The sequence below is a fragment of the Penicilliopsis zonata genome, assembly GCF_001890105.1.
Source record: "Penicilliopsis zonata CBS 506.65 unplaced genomic scaffold ASPZOscaffold_4, whole genome shotgun sequence".
Classification (NCBI taxonomy): Eukaryota; Fungi; Ascomycota; class Eurotiomycetes; order Eurotiales; family Aspergillaceae; genus Penicilliopsis; species Penicilliopsis zonata.
In genome coordinates this window covers 429,302-447,200 of record NW_019208914.1, presented here as the reverse complement: position 1 = coordinate 447,200, position 17,899 = coordinate 429,302, and the positions used below count along the sequence as shown (strand labels likewise).

Genomic DNA, 17,899 nt, shown 5'->3' with positions numbered 1-17,899 from the left:
CGATTTGATCGTTGGACATTCACTCCTCGAGGCTTCCCCATATAACTATATGATCTCTCTCTCTCTTTGATTTTTAAGACTATTAACTTCCTTCTTACTATCCCCCGAATACTCATCTTAATGAGGTCATTTTGATGTGAGTCTACAGCAGGCTGCACTGATTAAATGATATTTCATAACCATGGATAAAAGCTATAATAGATCTTTTCATTCTCATAAATCTATGGTTTTTGTATTAATAAGGCTTAGTAGATGAGTGCTGCCTGCCTGCCTATTCAATGAATATGATTTATACTCTCCTTCCTTCTTTCCTTCCTTCTTTCCTTCCTTCCCTCCTTCTCTCTCTCTCTCTCTCTCTCTCAACACATCCTCTTAATACACTCTCTTAATAGACTCCCTTCATCACCTACTACTGTGGCCATTACATCTTAATCCCTTTTACTGTCAGTCTCCAGAACTTTAACAAAATGGAAACCAAGTTAATCCTTGGGAACTTCCATCACTTTCCCCCGGAGGTCCGTGTCATGATCTGGAATTACCTCCAACCAGAGGGCAAAGATACGACCGCGACACGAGCTCCAAAGACCAGCCTGTCTATCCTTCGAGCCAATAAAGCTTTGGCTGAGGAGATATCCTACGAGCTGTACCACGGTTTCGAACTGAACCTGGAGATTTCTCCCAATCACCGACGAGATCACTGGCTCACAGCCTACAACATCAACAAGAAGGCTGTGTGGTGTATCAGAGGGGAAACTGACGCTCGCGATCGTGGTCTCGAAAACTTCCCCTTTGACCGTATACGAAGTCTCAACATCTCCCTTCTTGCTCCTGATCCCCACGACCCAGGCCAACTGCTCTGTCTATGGCGCAAGGTAAACCGGCTGGTCAAGTTTCTGCAAGGGATCCGTGTATCTTGTATCAAGAAAATGACGGTCTCTTTTCTTTCACACGAGAACTCGGCATGGTACGACGAGAAGACCGAGGCGGCCACGTCGAGCATGTGCGAGGGGCTTCCCAAAGCGGCCACTTCGAGAATGGGCGAGGAGCTTTTTGAAGCGTTGCAGGACTACAGGGTGCTCTTCGCTCCGTTTGTCCGACTGCGAAATATCAAAGACCTGGAGGTACGAACAGGCTCGACGCAGCTTGAAGGCGCGGTAGATTGGAATATGATCCAAGAGGTGGTGTGCATCATCAAGGAACGCTTCGGGCATGGGTTCCCGTCCACGAAAACAAACCAGGAGATGCATGATGATTCAGAATTCATGGACGGATACCGTTTCCTGGCCTATATACTGGAAGACGCCCTCGACCATCTGGGCGGCTGGACGGCTGCCATGCTCCGTTTGGAACGGGAATCTCAGTGGTGCTTGGTGCGTCGACATTTGATGCTGGCGTCTTATGCGGATTGGGGTGCAGGCTGGAGGCGACGTCAGCTGCTCAGAGATATTCCAGCCAAGAGAGCAGCACTGTTGGCGGATTTGAGTTGGGGGACCAAGAAGGACGATATAAGTCAGAGTATGGGTGATCTGTTATTGGAATATTAATGTATCAAATCATGTATTGTGAAGATATCGAAAGTTTTCTCTGCACCCTAGAGTATCTATCTTATCGAGATTCTTGTAGTCAGCAGAACGAACTTGGTTCAAAAGTAGGGCTTAGTCTCGAGGGGCAGCGATATGAACTGTCTGGAACAAACTCATCAGGGATAATAGTAGCTGTGATGGCTGTCCTGACAGTCAATTCACATGAGCACAGTCAACAATTCTCCTGCAGAGGATCAGGTATACCAGTCCTTGACGAGAGTCAGTAGGATACAGTCAGTGTTCAAGTCACTGAATGAATTTGTTGAGAAATGGTTGTTGTGGGATGTCCCGAAATGGAAACCCCAAGTCGCGTGATCTCACATGACGTCATATGACCAGCTGTCAGTCCCCCCGAGGTTTCAGGCACCCATTTTTGTTTTCTTTCCTCCAGCATCCAGGATTTCTGAACAATAACAACTTCTCTGGCACCATGGCCTCGCATTTCGGTCAGAAGCTACTGCACAAGATCGGGGTCGACCTCGACCTGCCCGGTAGTACTACTACTACACCTACTTCGCAACACAATTCCCCGCCCGAGCGAGCAGTTATCGACCACGAACACGAGCGCATCCTAGGCGAGCGCGGCACATATCCACGCTTGGCACGGCTGAGCGATGGGTCCATTCTGGCAGCGATGACGCGGCGGGAGAATGGCCTGCGTGTGCTGAGCATCTCCAAGAGCATCGACAATGCAGGCAGTTTCTCCGCCTTTGCAGAGGTGACCCGCGGGCCGGGCGACGTGGATAACCTGTTCCTGCTGGAGATCAGGCCCGGGCATGTCCTTGCAGCTTTCCGCAACCATGATCTCGACCCGCACGGGCGCCCGACGTATTTCCGGATCACGGTGTGCCAGTCGACGGATGGCGGGCGGAGCTGGATGTTCCTCTCGCAGGCGGCGGAGAAGCGGGCTCCGCTAGGTCTGTGGGAGCCCTTTATGCGGCTCGGGCGCGGCGGTGAGGTGCAGATGACCTTCTCACAGGAGTTTGCGCCGGACGACCAACGCACAATGCTGGTGGTATCCAGGGATCAGGGCCGCAGCTGGTCTGCGCCTGTGTGTGTGGAGGGGGCGCAGGAGCGGCTGCGCGATGGGATGACGGGGATTGCGGTCACGAGGGATGCCAGTTCGGGCCGCGAGGCGCTGGTGATGGTCTTCGAGACGACGCGGTACCGCACCTTCAACGTCGAGGCGGTCGTTTCCTACGATGACGGGGCGACCTGGCAGCACCGCCATGAAGTGTATGTGCCGCCGCGGGGCCACAACGCGGGCGCCCCTCAGATCGCCTCCTTTGCAGACGGGAGCTTGGCCGCGGTCTTCATGACGGACGAGGATGCCGACCGTGTGGAATGGGTGAAGCATGCCGCCATCAAAGTGGTCTTCGCTGGTCCGCCGCAGGATGGTCGGATCCGTTGGGGGGCCCCGCTGGTCGTCTGTGAGAAGGCCAGCGTCTGGCCGGGAGTCATGGCTTTGGACGACGACACGGTTATGGTCACCTATGACTGCAGAGGGCCTCGGGCGAAAACCATCACCTGGAGACGCCATCGCCATGATTTATAAGTTGAACTATCATCTAGCGAAGAGTTATTTCTAGAGAACAGTTGTTTCTATTGATGATTGTTCATGGTCTCAGTACCCACAATATCCGGTAATTCTGAGACCCTGCGTTAGTGCAGGGTCGGAGATTAAATCGATCGACGCAGTACTACTTCGTATACCCCCATAGCGAACAAATTAATTAATTCATTAATTAATTAAAAATTGAATGGTCATCTCGCATAACTATTAACTCCCTTGGCCATTCCCTCTTCAACAGCTCTCCTGTTTATTCCCCTCTCGTCTGCCAAAATGTCCAATTTCACCCTCGTCAATGGGCAGTTATACACGCCCGGGTTAGCCATTGTCGATTCGCCGCAGCCCAACACCCCGCTGGGAGGAGGTAGATCATAACCCACCAACTACTTACTAGCCACGAGGGTTGACTATTCCTTCACAGATAACCTCCAGGTCGCCATCGACGTCTCCGGTGATGGCCAGCTTCCGTGGCCCCCGTCGAACGACTCGTCCACCACTTTCCACAGCATCACCTTGTTCCTGACCTCGTATGAGAAATCCCTCAACTTCACCATCTCCAACGGCACCGAGCCAGCACATAACTCGACCGCATACGTCGGTCCAGTTCTTACACTCGAACCCTCCTCGACCGTCAAACACGTCAACTGGATCTGGCCGGCGTGTCTGGTAGGAAATGGAGACTCTTCCTCCTCCTCCTCTGATCGAGGCACATATAATATCACCATGCACCAGTCCTTCCGATGGAACGGGACAGACTACTATACCGTCTTCGACTGGCCGATCGAGGTGACGAACAGCATCTCCGCCTCGGCAGACCGGGTCGACTGCGCGCTGCTGGAGAACAAGGTGCTCAGCGCCGAGACGGAGGCTGACAGTCCGGATACCCTGCCTGCGCAGCCGTGGGTGCAGGCTGGTGTCAGCTCATCGGCGTCAACGTCAACTGCAACTGGCTCCAGTGCGACTGCGTCAACTAGTATTGGGTCTCGACGGTTCAGGGTTTCGTGGAGGATGGTGTTGGTGGCGGTGGGGGTGATGAATTATCTATCTTGTGTCTATTAAAGTGTGTTAGCAGATGCTGTTAATGTAATAGGGAAGGGTTTTGTGTTAGAATTATCCAGGCCTTTCTTTATGTGACTGCGAATGTTGTGAATGTTTTATGTTGAGCTGCCTTGGAGTCCTTGCCTAATTGGGAAGTCGCCATCCTCAGCCTGACTCACCTCCGCTCTTTCCTTGACAGAAATACTTCAACCTCACATCATCCCTACGTCTGGAGTCTGGAAGCAACAGCGTTGGTAAGTTGAGCTGCTATTGATTACTAGTATATACGCTGATCAGGATTCAAGCCTAAGAAATCTCGTCGCTTCGAAATGGACTTGTACGGATCGATTTGCTACAAAAACCGCTCATATTGCTCCTCAATGCACGGCTATCTTCCAAAGTCGGCGTATCGGAGTCACTGCAGGAATGTTGGCAATTCTCGTACCAGCAGAATCTGATATATCCATCTATCCCACATCCTCTATCACCACCCATACGATGTGACGCTGGATGGTCGGGGAATCCGGGGGCTTAGTGTATAATGGAAACGAAGAGCTTGTTGGAACTCCTCTGATGGACAGACAAATGGTGATTATAATTGAGGCTGTTATTGGGATATTGCCTGCAGGTTGAAAGTCTTATGTAGCCCTCGGAATTGGGAGCATAAAAAGGCAGCTAATTTCTATCGCAGGACCCCTCATTTCTATGAGATCCTCCAATCAATCTGTCTCTTATTAAATTTCATTAGTTTTCTCGACTCACGTTCTCAGGTCATATTGGTTGTTTCCACGGTAAATCAAATACCCAGGCACTATGCATACTGCAACCTCGGCTGTGTCTCATATGCACTCGCCCCGGTAGTTAATAGATATAAGCTTACATTATGAGGAAGCACGAAGAACACAGACCATTGTGTGATTCTCATGGAGAGGTTGGCGACACCTCTGACTTGCGTTTCTCGGACATGAGAGGAAAACTGGCATAAGTTGGCATCACCTACCTAAATGATGCGTGCTACTGAAATTCCGCTGTCACTGTGCTAATGCATGCAGGAGGTACTGCACCTAGATAGGTATGTTGCTTACCTCGCTTAAATGATATACCTCCTCCTGCGGGGGGACAGGGTTGAACAAAGAGGGGATTACTACTTGGTGTAAAAGACCCTCTGAGCTTGCAATCCTTTCACTTCTCAGTCAGCTATGAGATAAGTTCCTTTCAGCCTTCCAAAATAAATCCACGGCCTCTCGAACCGGCACAATGAAATCAAGTTTAACGGACTTCTCATCTACTCCCCAAGAGAGCTCTCCTCCCTATGCGGCAAATCTCGAAGTGGATGTGCTCATCGTGGGTGCGGGCTTCTCGGGTATCTTTTGTCTGCACAAGGTGCGCAAACAGGGTCTCTCGGCGGTGATCTATGAAGCCGGTAAAGGGATCGGAGGCACCTGGCAGTGGAACTGCTACCCGGGCGCTATGGTAGATTCCGAGGTCCCCGTGTACCAGTTCTCGATCCCCGAGACGTGGCAGGACTGGACGTGGAGCTCGAACTATCCCGACTACAAGGAGTTGCGGGCCTACTTTGACCATGTGGACAAGGTACTGGAGATCAGCAAGGACTGTGCGTTTGGCAGCGTCGTCGTCGGGGCCCACTTCAATCATGACGAGGTCCGATGGCACATCAGCACGGCCGATGGGCGAACTGCCAGGGCCAAATATCTGATCGTAGCCGCCGGGTTCAGCGCAAAGAGATACATTCCGGACTGGGAGGGCCTCGACCGGTTCCAGGGTGTAATCCACCATTCCTCTTTCTGGCCAGAAAAAGAAGTCGATGTGCACGGCAAGCGGTGCGCTGTCATCGGCACGGGCGCCTCGGGAGTACAGCTCACACAAGCCTGGGGTCCTGTCGCTGATTCAGTCCGCGTGTTCCAGCGTACGCCCAATCTGACTCTTCCCATGCGCCGGAGACTACTGAGCAGGGAGGAACAAGAACAGAGCAAAGCTTTCTATCCAGACCTGTTCTGTTTACGAGAACGTACCTTTGGAGGATTTCTTTACACGTTTGTGGAGAAAACACTGGATCAAGACAGCGAGGAAGAGCAACAGGCCTTTCTCGAAAAGCTCTGGGAGGCGGGCGGGTTCCGGTTCTGGCTGCAGAATTACAAAGACTACCTCTTCGATGCGAAAACTAACCGAGTCGTATATGACTTTTGGGCGAAGAAGGTGCGTCAAGGCATCGACGATCCTCGGAAACGGGACATCCTCGCCCCCCTAGTACCTCACCACCACTTTGGAATCAAGCGTCCTGCCCTGCAGAACAACTACTATGAGCAATTCAACCGGCCCACCGTCGACGTAGTCAATATCAAAGAGAACCCGATCGTCGGATTGACCAAAACCGGCATCCAACTGCAGGATGGGACTGTTCACGAGGTTGATATCATTGGTCTCGCGACAGGATTCGACGCCGTCACCGGAGGAATAACAGAAATGGGTATACAGAGCATCCACGGCAGCACCCTGAAGGACGATTGGAAGGCCGCCGCTAGAACGTACCTGGGATTGACCGTCAGTGGATACCCCAACATGTTTAATGTGTATGGAACGCATGGACCGACACTGTTGAGCAACGGTCCCACGGCGGTTGAAATACAGTGCCAATGGGTCGTCGACGCGATCAAGCAGATGGAGCGGCAAGGAATCAAGTATCTTGACGCGACAGAGGAGGCCTCGCAGCAGTGGAAGGCCCATATCGACGAGCTGTCGAATGAGACTCTACTCCCGACCACAAGGTCGACGTATATGGGTAGCAGCATCCTGGGCAAAGCGTTCGAGCAGACTTGTTACGCAGGTGGAATGTTTCCATATACCGAGGAAATCCGGGCAGTGCTTCCCACATTCAAAGGCTTCCGCATTGTCAGGGGATAACATAACGCTATGTCATGCAGGTATCAGCATGGAGTAGACACGGACTACTATAGAAAAACTGCAGTCATATTAATAGGATGAAATGATGTCAAAGGGTGTCTTCATTATTCGAAGGCTTCCTATTTTTGAACGCGTTGCGTTTGAAAATTATAGTATTAGATCTCAACATGCGTAGCAATTTTTGCAGGTATATCACTTTTCAAAATAAGGAATAGTAACATATCAAACCCGTATTTCCTTGATCATGAAGAACCAGATAAATAAAACACACATGGATGGGTATAATAAAATGGCTAATGTGATGTAGCTGAAGATGGCTCCATCCTGGGGAGAGATGATGAGGTATGCATACCATCCAAACAGTATCAATCTCACTGCTAGGTGGAGCCTCCCTTGTAGGAACTTCAGTTTACTATGTTGTGAAGCAATTTCCAAGAGTAAACGCAGTGAAGAGAAGCTCAAAGTTTGGGCGAGAGGCAAGAAAAGTCCCAAGACTCGGTTTTCTTGCCATCTCAAAAAGAAAATGAGGATGTCGATTTTTCCACTGGCTGAGAAGACCAGGGCCTCAATACTAAGATAAAGCCAAAAGAAAGCAGAGCCATGGAGAGTACCATGGAGTCAAACGTAGAAGAATGGGTATCAGGTAATTTGCCAAAATAACACCGAGCAGGTCGGCCAGGCGATGACTGATTAGTATCATCATCATCCCACTGAAAGCTGCTCGTTGGTAAAATCGCTACCAAGAGCATGGAAACGATCACAAAAGTAGCTAAGCTTCTCCAAAGGCGCTGTCCAGGGTGGTTATAAAGATAGTTTCTCAGGAATGATAGACAACAGAGGTGCGTCAGCGCTGAGAACCAAGCGAGATAGACGAGCACCTGCCAATTGTAAATCGAAAGATCCGACTTTACCAAGGCATATTATCCAGTGATCAAGATAGACAGTCCGTTCATTATCTGAAGGTCGCTCATGCTGAGGACAAACTTGTCATATGAGTAAATCGACTTGAATCATCTGAACGAGCTGCTACTACCTACCTTAGCCAAGGCCGTCTCGAGACGCTGATTGATTCCTTTCGATTTGGAGGCCCGTATTCGAATCTTTTCCAGTGATTGGCATATCAAGTTGTCTATAGGATTCGGCCGAAAAGGGGTCTCTTCTTCACTTTCAGAAGGCTTATCTTCCTTTCTGAATGGATCCAGCTCCGGTCGAAAGGCGAAGATATAATAGACAGTAAGGACGCCAACCACGAGGAAACCGGTTATCGCGTAGCCTAGCACCACCTGAATGAAGATATCAGTCCATGTTTTCGGTCTGTTCAGAGCGTTTAGATTAGGCGCCTCACCCCGATACCAGAGATATCTGGATATGATGGGACTGTGGGGAACGCGGCCGAGCACTTCAACTTGTCAGACATTGCAAGTTTGAATGAAGACAATGAATCTAATGAATTTCTGTCAGGATAGAAGTAAAAGGCGGGGTGTTCGAGTGGGAGAAGTGCTGAGGCTTTGGGATGCCAACGAGGCTGAAAGACCCAGGAAAGGTGGCGTATATCGGCCAATGAGGCCTTGACGCGTTCTCGGTCAATCTCTTGGTCATAATTCGAATGATTTACTTATAGAGGACTCAATGTAAGATAGTTGTAGATGATGAAAACCCCGAATATTGAAGTCATCCAGAGTCGAGAGCTGGCTTGAGGTCGGTGAAGGGCTTCCTGATTAGGCAGGCACCCTTCGTGCTGACTAATCGACATCGGCCCTACCCACGACGACTGAGACGGTGAACTTGAGAGATTGTCGATTTCTTTGGAGTTTACTATATCCAGAGGACGATATCCTACAGTATTACAGTATAGCTATGTAGCCTTATCCCCATTAACAGGAGGCATAGATCCGGGATACCACGTTCAAGACAAGCCAGCTTGATTTCAATCAGTATAAATAGTAAAATACACAAAAGAGAAGGATAAAGAGAAGATAGTAGATATTGCACTTCTTGAATAAGCTTGATATCCTTCCAAGTCCAAGGCGCCGTAGAGATTTACCAACCGATCGCGCTTGGACCTATACCTCAACGCCAGATATATATAGTCGAAAAAAGGGTCCCAAACTGGCAGAGGAAAAGCGAAGATATAAGTTATAAATAGTCAGGGGGAATTCAAGATTTATCCCCCCACAGGCCAACGATTCCCATCACGAACGCGGTCCCCGACAGCCAGACGCGGATCCGTTGCTGTCTACGTTCCCTGTCCATCGCCCGCTGGACGCTCTCCCCGTTGGCACTCTCCTCCGCCTCGACGACGACAAGATCGTCCTCTTTCTTCGCAACAGGCTGTTTGCCCTTGGAGGACAAAAAGAAGCGCCCGCTGTCCCGGAACAGGCTCAGAGCCCAGCCCTTAACACCCAGCTGGCGGTGGAACCAGTAGTCCACTCCGTACGAGCCGACGGCCGCCACAGCAACCATCCAGACAAGATACGGGTGTTTTCTGTGTTTCGGCGAGATTGTGTACGAGAATAATAGACATCCCGTGGTGATGTTGGTCAGACGCACGACGTGTTTGCGGGTGAGCCGTTGGACGTCGGACAGCGCGCGGGAGGCATGTGCGGCAGTCGGCAGGAGCTGAAGGGAGGGGATGGTGATGGCAGCATTCGAATACGACAGGCCCTATATGAGAAAAGAGCAGTCAGCAGGATAATCTTAAGCAATCTAGGGGGGTTTGTTGAATCCGCAGCGCGTACTGTCAGTAACCCGAGAGAGACCGTGCCGACGAACTTGGAGACAGTGATGGGACACGCCATGACGCTCCAGGAGATTCAAACTGTTGTTTCTCGATGGCCAAGATTAAAAATCGATAGCTTCCTTCCCAGTTTCAACGAACGCGTAGAAGCACAGTGGCTGAGTGCTTGTCGTTGTTTCTCGCAAAGAAAGAGTGACAGAGCGGTTCGAGTGACGTCGCCGAGTTGGGCGCTCTCGGCCAATGGCAGCGGTGGGATTGATGAGACTCAGAGGAACCCACAACTCTATCGGCCAGTCGAAGACGGCAGGGGAGAAGCGTCTCACGGCTGTTCTCGATCCATCCTGCACGAGAATTCTTTGTATCGACACGCCGGGCGCGAGTGCTGATCAGTAATCATGAAGCAGTGCCCAGCCGAGTCTGTGTCAGGTGCCGCGGCTATCACGTTACTCCGCATATCCAATTATTCCTATACCTTCCCAACAAGGGCTCCTGCACTGTTCCCCAGCTACAACAAATAGGGGCTTTTTCTGGTTCTCTATCTCAATACCATCATGGCTGTACCCAAGTCTGAATATCTAAGTGATTCATGGAGGGATGGCCTGTTCAGTAAGGATAGGAACCCGCGAGTGAGCTGCGTCCAGGTGCTGACGGATCCCTACTCCAGCCAACAAGGTCGTCTTCTGTACCGGCGGTGCTGGCACCATCTGCAGCGCACAGGTGTGAGCTCTTGTCCATCTAGGTGCCAACGCGTGCATCGTCGGGCGCAACGTCGAGAAAACCGAGCGGGTGGCCCGTGAGATTGCCAGCGTCCGGTCGGGCGCCAAGGTGATGGGGATCGGGGCCGTCGACGTGCGTCAGTTCGACAGCCTGAAAAATGCGGTCGACCGCTGCGTGGCGGAGCTGGGAGGAATCGACTATGTCATGTAGGTGCGTCCCTGTAAACCGTTGCATCCAGGTACCCGGTCGCTGATCTGCTCTCAGTGCCGGGGCTGCAGGGAACTTCCTCGCGTCCATCGAACAGCTATCGGTGAATGCGTTCAAGTCGGTCATGGATATTGATGTGCTGGGCTCCTACAATACACTCAAAGCCACGGTTCCGCACCTAGTCACATCGGGAGGCAAGCACCGGGTGGATTCGGCAACCAGTCAGTCCTGCAGGAGTCTAGAAACCATTTACTACAAAGCTGACTCAAGTGCACCTAGATACCCCATCTCCTGCAGGGACCGGTGGAAGAATCATCTTCGTCAGCGCCACGCTGCATTACACGGGAACGCCTTTCCAAAGCCACGTCTCGGTGGCCAAGGCCGCTGTTGACGCCTTGTCCAACAGCGTTGCTATCGAGTACGGTCCGCTCGGAGTGACGTCTAACATTATAGCTCCCGGTCCAATTGCTGCAACCGAGGTGAGTGGTCTATATTATATCATGTTTCGATCAATCTTCCATTGATTATATGCTAATGGTGCAGGGTATCGAACGTCTTCTCCCCACCGATATCAAAGAGAGGTACGTCCGCATGCAACCGCTCGGTCGACTCGGCTCTGTCCGTGATATTGCCGATGCCACCGTCTACCTCTTCGCCGATACAGGCAGCTACGTCAACGGTCAAACTCTTGTTGGCACGTATATCCAAGCAGATTCCCCTTTTTTCTTCCAACCGAGACTAACAAATACAAGTGGACGGCGCTTCCTGGCGTACCTCTGTGACCGGCTCCAGCTACGGCCACTATCCCGATAATCTCCTGTCAGGCCAGGAGATCCAGAATGTGACGGGGAAAAAGAAGGAAAAGGCGAAATTGTAGCTGATCGAACTTGAAACCCCGGGAAATATCGTGACAAAGGATTTTCTTAGACAAAGACAGCCAGCACCAACGAGGGTGATCATGGATATCAACAAAGCAGGACATTAATTTAATGAACAAAGGCTTTCTATAACTCACCAGTCACCACCCAACTAACGTTCTTTTTCTCTCAAAGACTCCTTTTTTTGTCAGAAGGCGGCAACATATTCCTCGATCACATCGAGTGGTTCTTTCACAGACCTAGAACAGATCACAGAGTGTCTCTAAGAAGAACAATAATGAATAGAACAAACCTATTCAGCCTTTCTGGTCTAACAAAGAAACTGCACATTCAAGGTTCTGTATATATATCCATTTCCCCTCGACTTCAGCTGGATCATGACACAACTCCCCATTTAACCCCCTCCCCCCTCTGTTACGGTAATATTGACTAACAATTCTAGATAATACGTTACGCACTACGAGCTATCGCTCGAGTTAGGATACTCTTGTCCTAACTCATCCCACTGTCAAAATGGCTCCGCGAGCCCCCCCAGAGAAGCAGCAGGTGAATCGAAACCAGGCACTACAGCTGGCTAACCAGCCTCATAGGACAACAGCAAGTGAACCGCCCCAGCAGACAGCGCAGAACGCAAATAACAACAGACCTCTTAGGCCGCGGATGCTTGAGCCGTCCGACAAAGATTTCCGCCACATTGACAACGGCAATGATAATAAAGGCACTGGAAACGGCGCGGGTAGTACTGCCCCCAACACCGGCAAGAATAATAATAACAACACTACTAGCGGTAATGGCAAGGGTACTGGCAAGGGCACTAATAAAAGTACTACTGCCAGTACTGGGACCAATACTAACACCAGAACTACGAACAGCACTGGTACCAATACTACGAACGGCACTGACAGTAGCACTGGCACTGTCAATAACACTGCCAACACTGCCAACAGCAATGGCAATGGCAATGGTAACGGGTTTCCTTACTCCAACGGCAATGGAAATCCTTTTGGTAGCCCCTTTGGCAACAACAATGCGAACGGCAATGGGAACGGCAATGTGAACCCCTTTGGGAAGCCCTTTGGTGACGGCAATGGGAATGGCAATGGAAACGGCACTGCGAATCCCTTTGGGAAGCCCTTTGGCGACGGCAATGGGAATGGCAATGGAAACGGCAATGGAAACCCCTTTGGTAATCCCTTTGGCAAAGGCAATCGCAAAGGCAAGGGGAACCCGTTTGGCAACCCTTTTGGCAACGGCAATGACCCGAGTAACGCCTTCGGTAACCCATTTCCAAACGGCATTCCTAACATCCCCGGTAACGGGAATAGTAAGAGCGAGGAGATCAGCAAGCACAAATGGTACATGATGATGCTGGAGGAGCGGGAGCGCCGAGCAAAGTGGGCGCAGGAGTCAGCCAGCGCGGCGCAGCACGAGAACATGCAGCTGCGCGCGCAGGTGTGCGAGCTGCAGAATATGATCTGCCAGGGCGATGCGGCGAAATTGTTTCACGACTCGAAGATAAATGAGATGGTTGCGCAAGTTCAGAGCATGGAGCAGCAGTGCCTGGCGCGAGAGAACTATGCGCTCGCGGCAGAGGCGGAGAACTCGAAGCTGATGGAGGAGCATGGGCGCCAGATCTCGCATGTCAACGCGCTGTTGAACAAGTGCCGCCGTTTGGAGAAGGAGAACCAGGTGCAGGGATCCTCGATGGCCAAGATGCAGGCTCGGCTCGATGAGGTGAGTGCGGCGGCTAACGTGTACGAGACGCAGATCCGGTCGCATCGCGCGGCGCGGCAGCGGATGGAGCTGGAGATGAAAAACAGCACGTACACTTTGGAGCAGGCGATGAAGATTGCGGAGGGAGGTCTGAAGGATACGGCGAAAATGGCGTTTGACTCGGAGAACGCCTTCCTGGCCGTCAAGGGTCTGCAGAGCGAGGCCCGGGGAGAACTGCTCCAAGACATGGACTGCGTGAACAAGATCCGCCATGGTGGCGAGGAGTTTGTTCGAGCCATGTCTCCTGTGTCTGATATTGAGATGATGATCTATGACCAGCCGATGAAAGATCATCCCATGTTTGACCAGCCGGTGCTCAGCCGTACGCATCCAAACCAACCAGCAAACGACGAACAAATGCCGGACGCAAAGGCCCCTACTCCCCGTGTCCCTCAGGTTGATGGTTCCGAGACCTCTCCTGACCCCTCTCTTCAGGCTCACCCATCTCCAATTCCTCCTCAAGCTCAGCCATCTCCCCCTCTAGCTCAGCCATCTCCCCCTCCAGCCCCCCCTCCTCCCTCTCATCAGTTCAAGCCACCCTCTCCGCCTCGACCTTATGCTCCTCCCAGGATTCTTTCAGAGGAATTAGGCGATGCGGGCTTTGATGGATCCCCCACTATGGACTTCGCACCGGAGAACGACGTCTTGGGGAGCTCAAAGCATCCGCGGTATTTGAACGAGCTCGAGATATCTGACCACAGCGATGACAACAGTGAGTACATGGGCCCGACGTGGAAGAGCACGAGGAAGGAAAGCCTCGAAGCCGCGGAACGGAAAAGCTGGAGGTCCCGATCACAAGGCAGCTCATCCTCAACACGAAGCAGCAGTCCTGGAGGGACCACTAGACCTCGTCGGTCGACCGTGGAGGCGGACAACAAGGCTGCTTCGGCTGGCTCTGGATCACAGAAGAGACGACGATCAATCGACGATAACGAAGGCCACCCCCCGGTGCATGCATGCCCCCACTGTGGCCACGACAGCCCTAGCGACAAGAATGCCCCTAATCGAATTTCGCGCGTCGGGCGGCCGCCGAGACAAGGGCACTCGCCTGTGCGACTGGGCCATGTGCGGGTCCGGAAACAACCCAGGCTTGTGTACACGGAAGATGAGCTTATTTATCCTGTCAAGAGGCGTCGGCTTTTAGACGGCGGCTTGAGATCTCGAGCTGGTGGTGGCCACGACAGCCTCTTCAGCAGACCGACCACCACAGCGCCTCCTCCAGGCCGACCCGTCTCTTCTCGCCAGGACGCCGGCGTGCAGGCGGAGGCCCCGCCGGACCCGTCGCGGCCAGACGCGTGGCACATCACCGGAGCCATCTTGGTCGCCGTGATGCTGTACCTGTGGTCGTGCTTCCGAGAGCGGCAGGCGTGGATGGGGGCCAACCACATCCCTCCCGACGTACTGATGGAGCTGCGTGCAGGCGTCCGACGCGACAACACCTTCCTCAACGCTCTGAATTACGACTTTGTGACATGGCTCGATACCGACCGAGTGAACCTGGGATAGACGGTAGAATCAGAGCAACGACCTGGCTTGTTTCAAGTAAGTGAATCCCCCTGAGTAGTACCTAGTTAGCACCGTTAATACCTAATCATTTTGTCTGGATCACGCAGGACAGAGTATTCCGTAGAGTCCGTCCCCTCCGTAGAGAGTCTTCCAGTAGAGAGTGCAGTAGAATAATGTTTCCCAGTAATTGTTGTAAAGAGGCCAATGGATACCGATCAGTCACATGACATGAATGACTAATACATCACGTGTGTGTCATGTGGTAGCCCACGTGACTTCACAGCTGACTCAGACTCGTGACAATGGCACGCTGCACTAGGCCCCCTCCAGCCTAGCGCATGCGTCATCCTCCCCCACCCTCTCGCCCCAACAGCCAATCACGTCCCGCCCGTCCACACGCAGACGCAATCCGCCCTATCAGTTGACAGTTGCACCTCCCGGTCCCGGGCGACGACGACGACGACGACGACGCCGCCCATCCGCCATCCGCCATCCGCCATACTCCGTGCTACATACGTTTCTGCCTACAGTCAGTGCTAACACACTGCACAGCCCCCCTCCCCACCCCCTTCCAGCCCATTTCCTACATACTTTCGTGGTGCAAGGCTTCCTACACGATTTTCTATCTGGTTTGTACTCTCGATCGTCTCCTCGAATACGCTGTGTGTGTGTTCGAGCCGCCGTTTTGACCTCTCGCCGACTGATTACCCCCAGTTTTTCTCTTCTCCCGCCCGTTGTGTCGCCTCTCCAACTTATGTCAGTCCTTTAAACACCTAGTGCTTATTTTTTATTCATCATGATTTTTCGCTCTGCTCTGCTAGGGGGCGCCCTCGCCCTGCGTGCCAGCGCCCTGCTTGTTGTTCCGGATACCCTGGAGGGCGTCGACGTCGACGTTGACGTCGTTGCCGCCGAGATCGAAACCGTCGAAACCACCGAGTCGGGTTTGCTCACCTTCCACAAGGGCGACATCGAGAAAGTGTTCCTCACCTGTGCCGAGTGCCCGTTCCGGGAGATTCTGGACGATGAGTCGACCTTCTTCACCGACAGTGAGCAGACGACTCTGGAGTTGAGCTTCACTGTCAAGGACAACTTCCTGACGGCCAACGACCGCCCCATCTTCCCTCCCCCGCCCATGCGCATCGAGGCTATCCAGCACCGTGATTCGGATGGCCAGCTCGGCGACCCGATGTCTTTGGACTATGCTCTCGAGGTCAGCCCGGTGGCCACGTCGGACGACGGGACCGGCGCCGAACTGCTCAGCCTCCGCTTCACCGTCCTCGCGGTCGATGTGTACCCCGTGGCCCTTGACACCGTTGTCATCACCCTGCTCACCACCCCCGAGACCGACCTGGTTATCGCCGAGGTTGCCATCGAAGAGACCGCTCCTAGCCTCCCCGCCCGCAAGCAGTGCCATGGCAGCGCCATGTGCCTGAAGGATCTGGTCATGGACCGGATGCGCGAACTCTTCGCGGCCGCCAAGTCGCGCATGCTGGGCAAGCCTCCGGGCGTCAAGGGTATGGACTGTGCCGGTGCCGAGAAGTTTGACGGATTCCGACCCCCCCGCCCCCACCACCACCACCACCTCGAGGGCCCTGAAGACGAGGAGAAGCCCCTCTCCGGCTTCCGTCACCACGGCGACCACCCGATGAAGGTTTGGGACATGGAAGAGGGTGAGCCCGACCATCGCGAACACGATAAGCACCCCAAGGGCAAGTCCGGCAAGTTCGGCAAGCACGGAAAGCATGGCAAGCACCCTGAGGGCGATGATGAAGAAGAAGAAGAAACCGCCGAGAGAAAGCATGGCAAGCACCACAAGGGTGAGCACGAGAAGCCTGTCGAGGAGGAGGAAGAAATGGATTTCGTCATGATTGAGGACCTTGAAGCCGGAGAAGCCCAGCCTACCGAGGGCGAGCACGAGAAGCCTGCCAAGGGTCACCACAAGCCTGCCAAGGGTGCTCACGTCAAGGGTGAGCACAAGGGTGAGCACAAGGGCGAGCACAAGGGCGAGCACAAGGGCGAACATGGCTTCCACTTCATGCTGGATGAGGACAAGAAGGGTGACTTCTTCAAGGGTCACCATGAGGGACACTTCCACGGTGAAGGTGCTGGTCACCACGCTCATCACCATGGCGAGGGCATGATGATGCACTCCATGCACGCTAGCGGATGGAAACACACCTTCTCGCGCGTCGTCCGCTTCATCGTCGTCCCCGCCATCCTCGGCGTTCTCGCCGGCCTGGCTGCCAGCGCCCTGGGCATGCTCGTCGGCCAGGCCATCGTCTGCATGTGGCTCCGCTACCGCCGTTCCAGCGCTCAGCGTTCCGCTGTCAACCTGGAGCGCGGTTCCGCCAGTGAAAAGCAGGGTCTGATGACCGAGGTTTCTGATGAATGCCCCCCTCAGTACACTGATGCTGCTCCTACCGACAAGAACTAAGTTACGAACCCGGGTTTGATCTCTTATCTACTCTTGAGATTGTATGCTCATCTCTCTCTCGACACTCATTCATACCTTTTTCCTTATTTTTTCTTTTTTTCTTCTTTCTTATTTTCCTTTCTTCTGTCCATTATTTTGTCAATAGCCTCTCATTAACCGCCGTTTCCACTATTCTCTCTCTCTCTCTCTCCCCCCCCTTCCCTTCCCCCTTTCCCCTGACTTCCTTGCCTCAGATTTCTTCTTCGTTTCAGCCTTGTAGCGAGCTACAATCCCCAAGGTCTAGTTGGCCACCTTTTTAGAGACAAATTGAAGACCACCGTTGCCTATAGCTCTGCTCGTAGGTTGAGCGGATGTACATACATTGCAAATAGTTGAATTAGATTCCTGTTATCTACCGTCGATCGTGTCCTCGTCTTATGTAGTATGTACATTGTACTGTCTATTAGTAGTTATACTGTAGTTTGTATGGGTAGCTCATCACGTGATGTTTCCCCTCCGTTTCATCCAGCCGCGACGACGACCTTCTCTCTCCCT

General features: G+C 52.7%; 9 protein-coding genes across 9 annotated transcripts; 7 read left to right on the top strand and 2 right to left on the bottom strand.

Moving 5' to 3' along the window:
- Positions 1-227: 227 nt before the first annotated feature.
- Positions 228-1,807, top strand: ASPZODRAFT_130190 (hypothetical protein). The gene has a single exon (XM_022722449.1). It carries the CDS (start codon positions 468-470, stop codon positions 1,542-1,544), a length of 1,077 nt encoding a protein of 358 aa, XP_022582743.1. The 5' UTR covers positions 228-467; the 3' UTR covers positions 1,545-1,807.
- Positions 1,808-1,962: 155 nt separating this feature from the next.
- Positions 1,963-3,182, top strand: ASPZODRAFT_130189 (hypothetical protein). The gene has a single exon (XM_022722448.1). It carries the CDS (start codon positions 2,014-2,016, stop codon positions 3,136-3,138), a length of 1,125 nt encoding a protein of 374 aa, XP_022582742.1. The 5' UTR covers positions 1,963-2,013; the 3' UTR covers positions 3,139-3,182.
- Positions 3,183-3,426: 244 nt separating this feature from the next.
- Positions 3,427-4,212, top strand: ASPZODRAFT_62128 (hypothetical protein; the record flags this gene model as incomplete). Its single annotated transcript, XM_022729051.1, has 2 exons — positions 3,427-3,517; positions 3,575-4,212. 2 exons carry the CDS (start codon positions 3,427-3,429, stop codon positions 4,210-4,212), a joined length of 729 nt encoding a protein of 242 aa, XP_022582741.1.
- Positions 4,213-5,044: 832 nt separating this feature from the next.
- On the top strand, positions 5,045-7,270 carry ASPZODRAFT_1543128 (hypothetical protein). Its single transcript, XM_022726072.1, has 2 exons — positions 5,045-5,176; positions 5,244-7,270. Exon 2 carries the CDS (start codon positions 5,449-5,451, stop codon positions 7,111-7,113), a length of 1,665 nt encoding a protein of 554 aa, XP_022582740.1. The 5' UTR covers positions 5,045-5,176; positions 5,244-5,448; the 3' UTR covers positions 7,114-7,270.
- A 763-nt stretch (positions 7,271-8,033) lies between these two features.
- ASPZODRAFT_23883 (hypothetical protein) lies at positions 8,034-8,762 on the bottom strand (the record flags this gene model as incomplete). The annotated part of the gene is made up of 3 exons (XM_022727951.1): positions 8,459-8,762; positions 8,151-8,396; positions 8,034-8,096 (listed from the first exon to the last, which is right to left on the bottom strand). Exons 1-3 carry the CDS (start codon positions 8,528-8,530, stop codon positions 8,034-8,036), a joined length of 381 nt encoding a protein of 126 aa, XP_022582739.1. The 5' UTR covers positions 8,531-8,762.
- Positions 8,763-9,012: 250 nt separating this feature from the next.
- Positions 9,013-10,232, bottom strand: ASPZODRAFT_130186 (hypothetical protein). Its single transcript, XM_022722447.1, has 2 exons — positions 9,852-10,232; positions 9,013-9,777 (listed from the first exon to the last, which is right to left on the bottom strand). The coding sequence occupies exons 1-2, from the start codon at positions 9,909-9,911 to the stop codon at positions 9,271-9,273; spliced, it is 567 nt and encodes a 188-aa protein (XP_022582738.1). The 5' UTR covers positions 9,912-10,232; the 3' UTR covers positions 9,013-9,270.
- Positions 10,233-10,401: 169 nt separating this feature from the next.
- ASPZODRAFT_2123531 (hypothetical protein) lies at positions 10,402-11,900 on the top strand (the record flags this gene model as incomplete). The annotated part of the gene is made up of 6 exons (XM_022727816.1): positions 10,402-10,456; positions 10,590-10,773; positions 10,832-10,995; positions 11,054-11,253; positions 11,318-11,468; positions 11,527-11,900. 6 exons carry the CDS (start codon positions 10,402-10,404, stop codon positions 11,649-11,651), a joined length of 879 nt encoding a protein of 292 aa, XP_022582737.1. The 3' UTR covers positions 11,652-11,900.
- Positions 11,901-12,165: 265 nt separating this feature from the next.
- Positions 12,166-14,931, top strand: ASPZODRAFT_165139 (hypothetical protein; the record flags this gene model as incomplete). Its single annotated transcript, XM_022726698.1, has 1 exon — positions 12,166-14,931. One exon carries the CDS (start codon positions 12,166-12,168, stop codon positions 14,929-14,931), a length of 2,766 nt encoding a protein of 921 aa, XP_022582736.1.
- A 554-nt stretch (positions 14,932-15,485) lies between these two features.
- On the top strand, positions 15,486-17,692 carry ASPZODRAFT_23879 (hypothetical protein). The gene is made up of 2 exons (XM_022727950.1): positions 15,486-15,560; positions 15,646-17,692. Exon 2 carries the CDS (start codon positions 15,728-15,730, stop codon positions 17,363-17,365), a length of 1,638 nt encoding a protein of 545 aa, XP_022582735.1. The 5' UTR covers positions 15,486-15,560; positions 15,646-15,727; the 3' UTR covers positions 17,366-17,692.
- Positions 17,693-17,899: the final 207 nt, after the last annotated feature.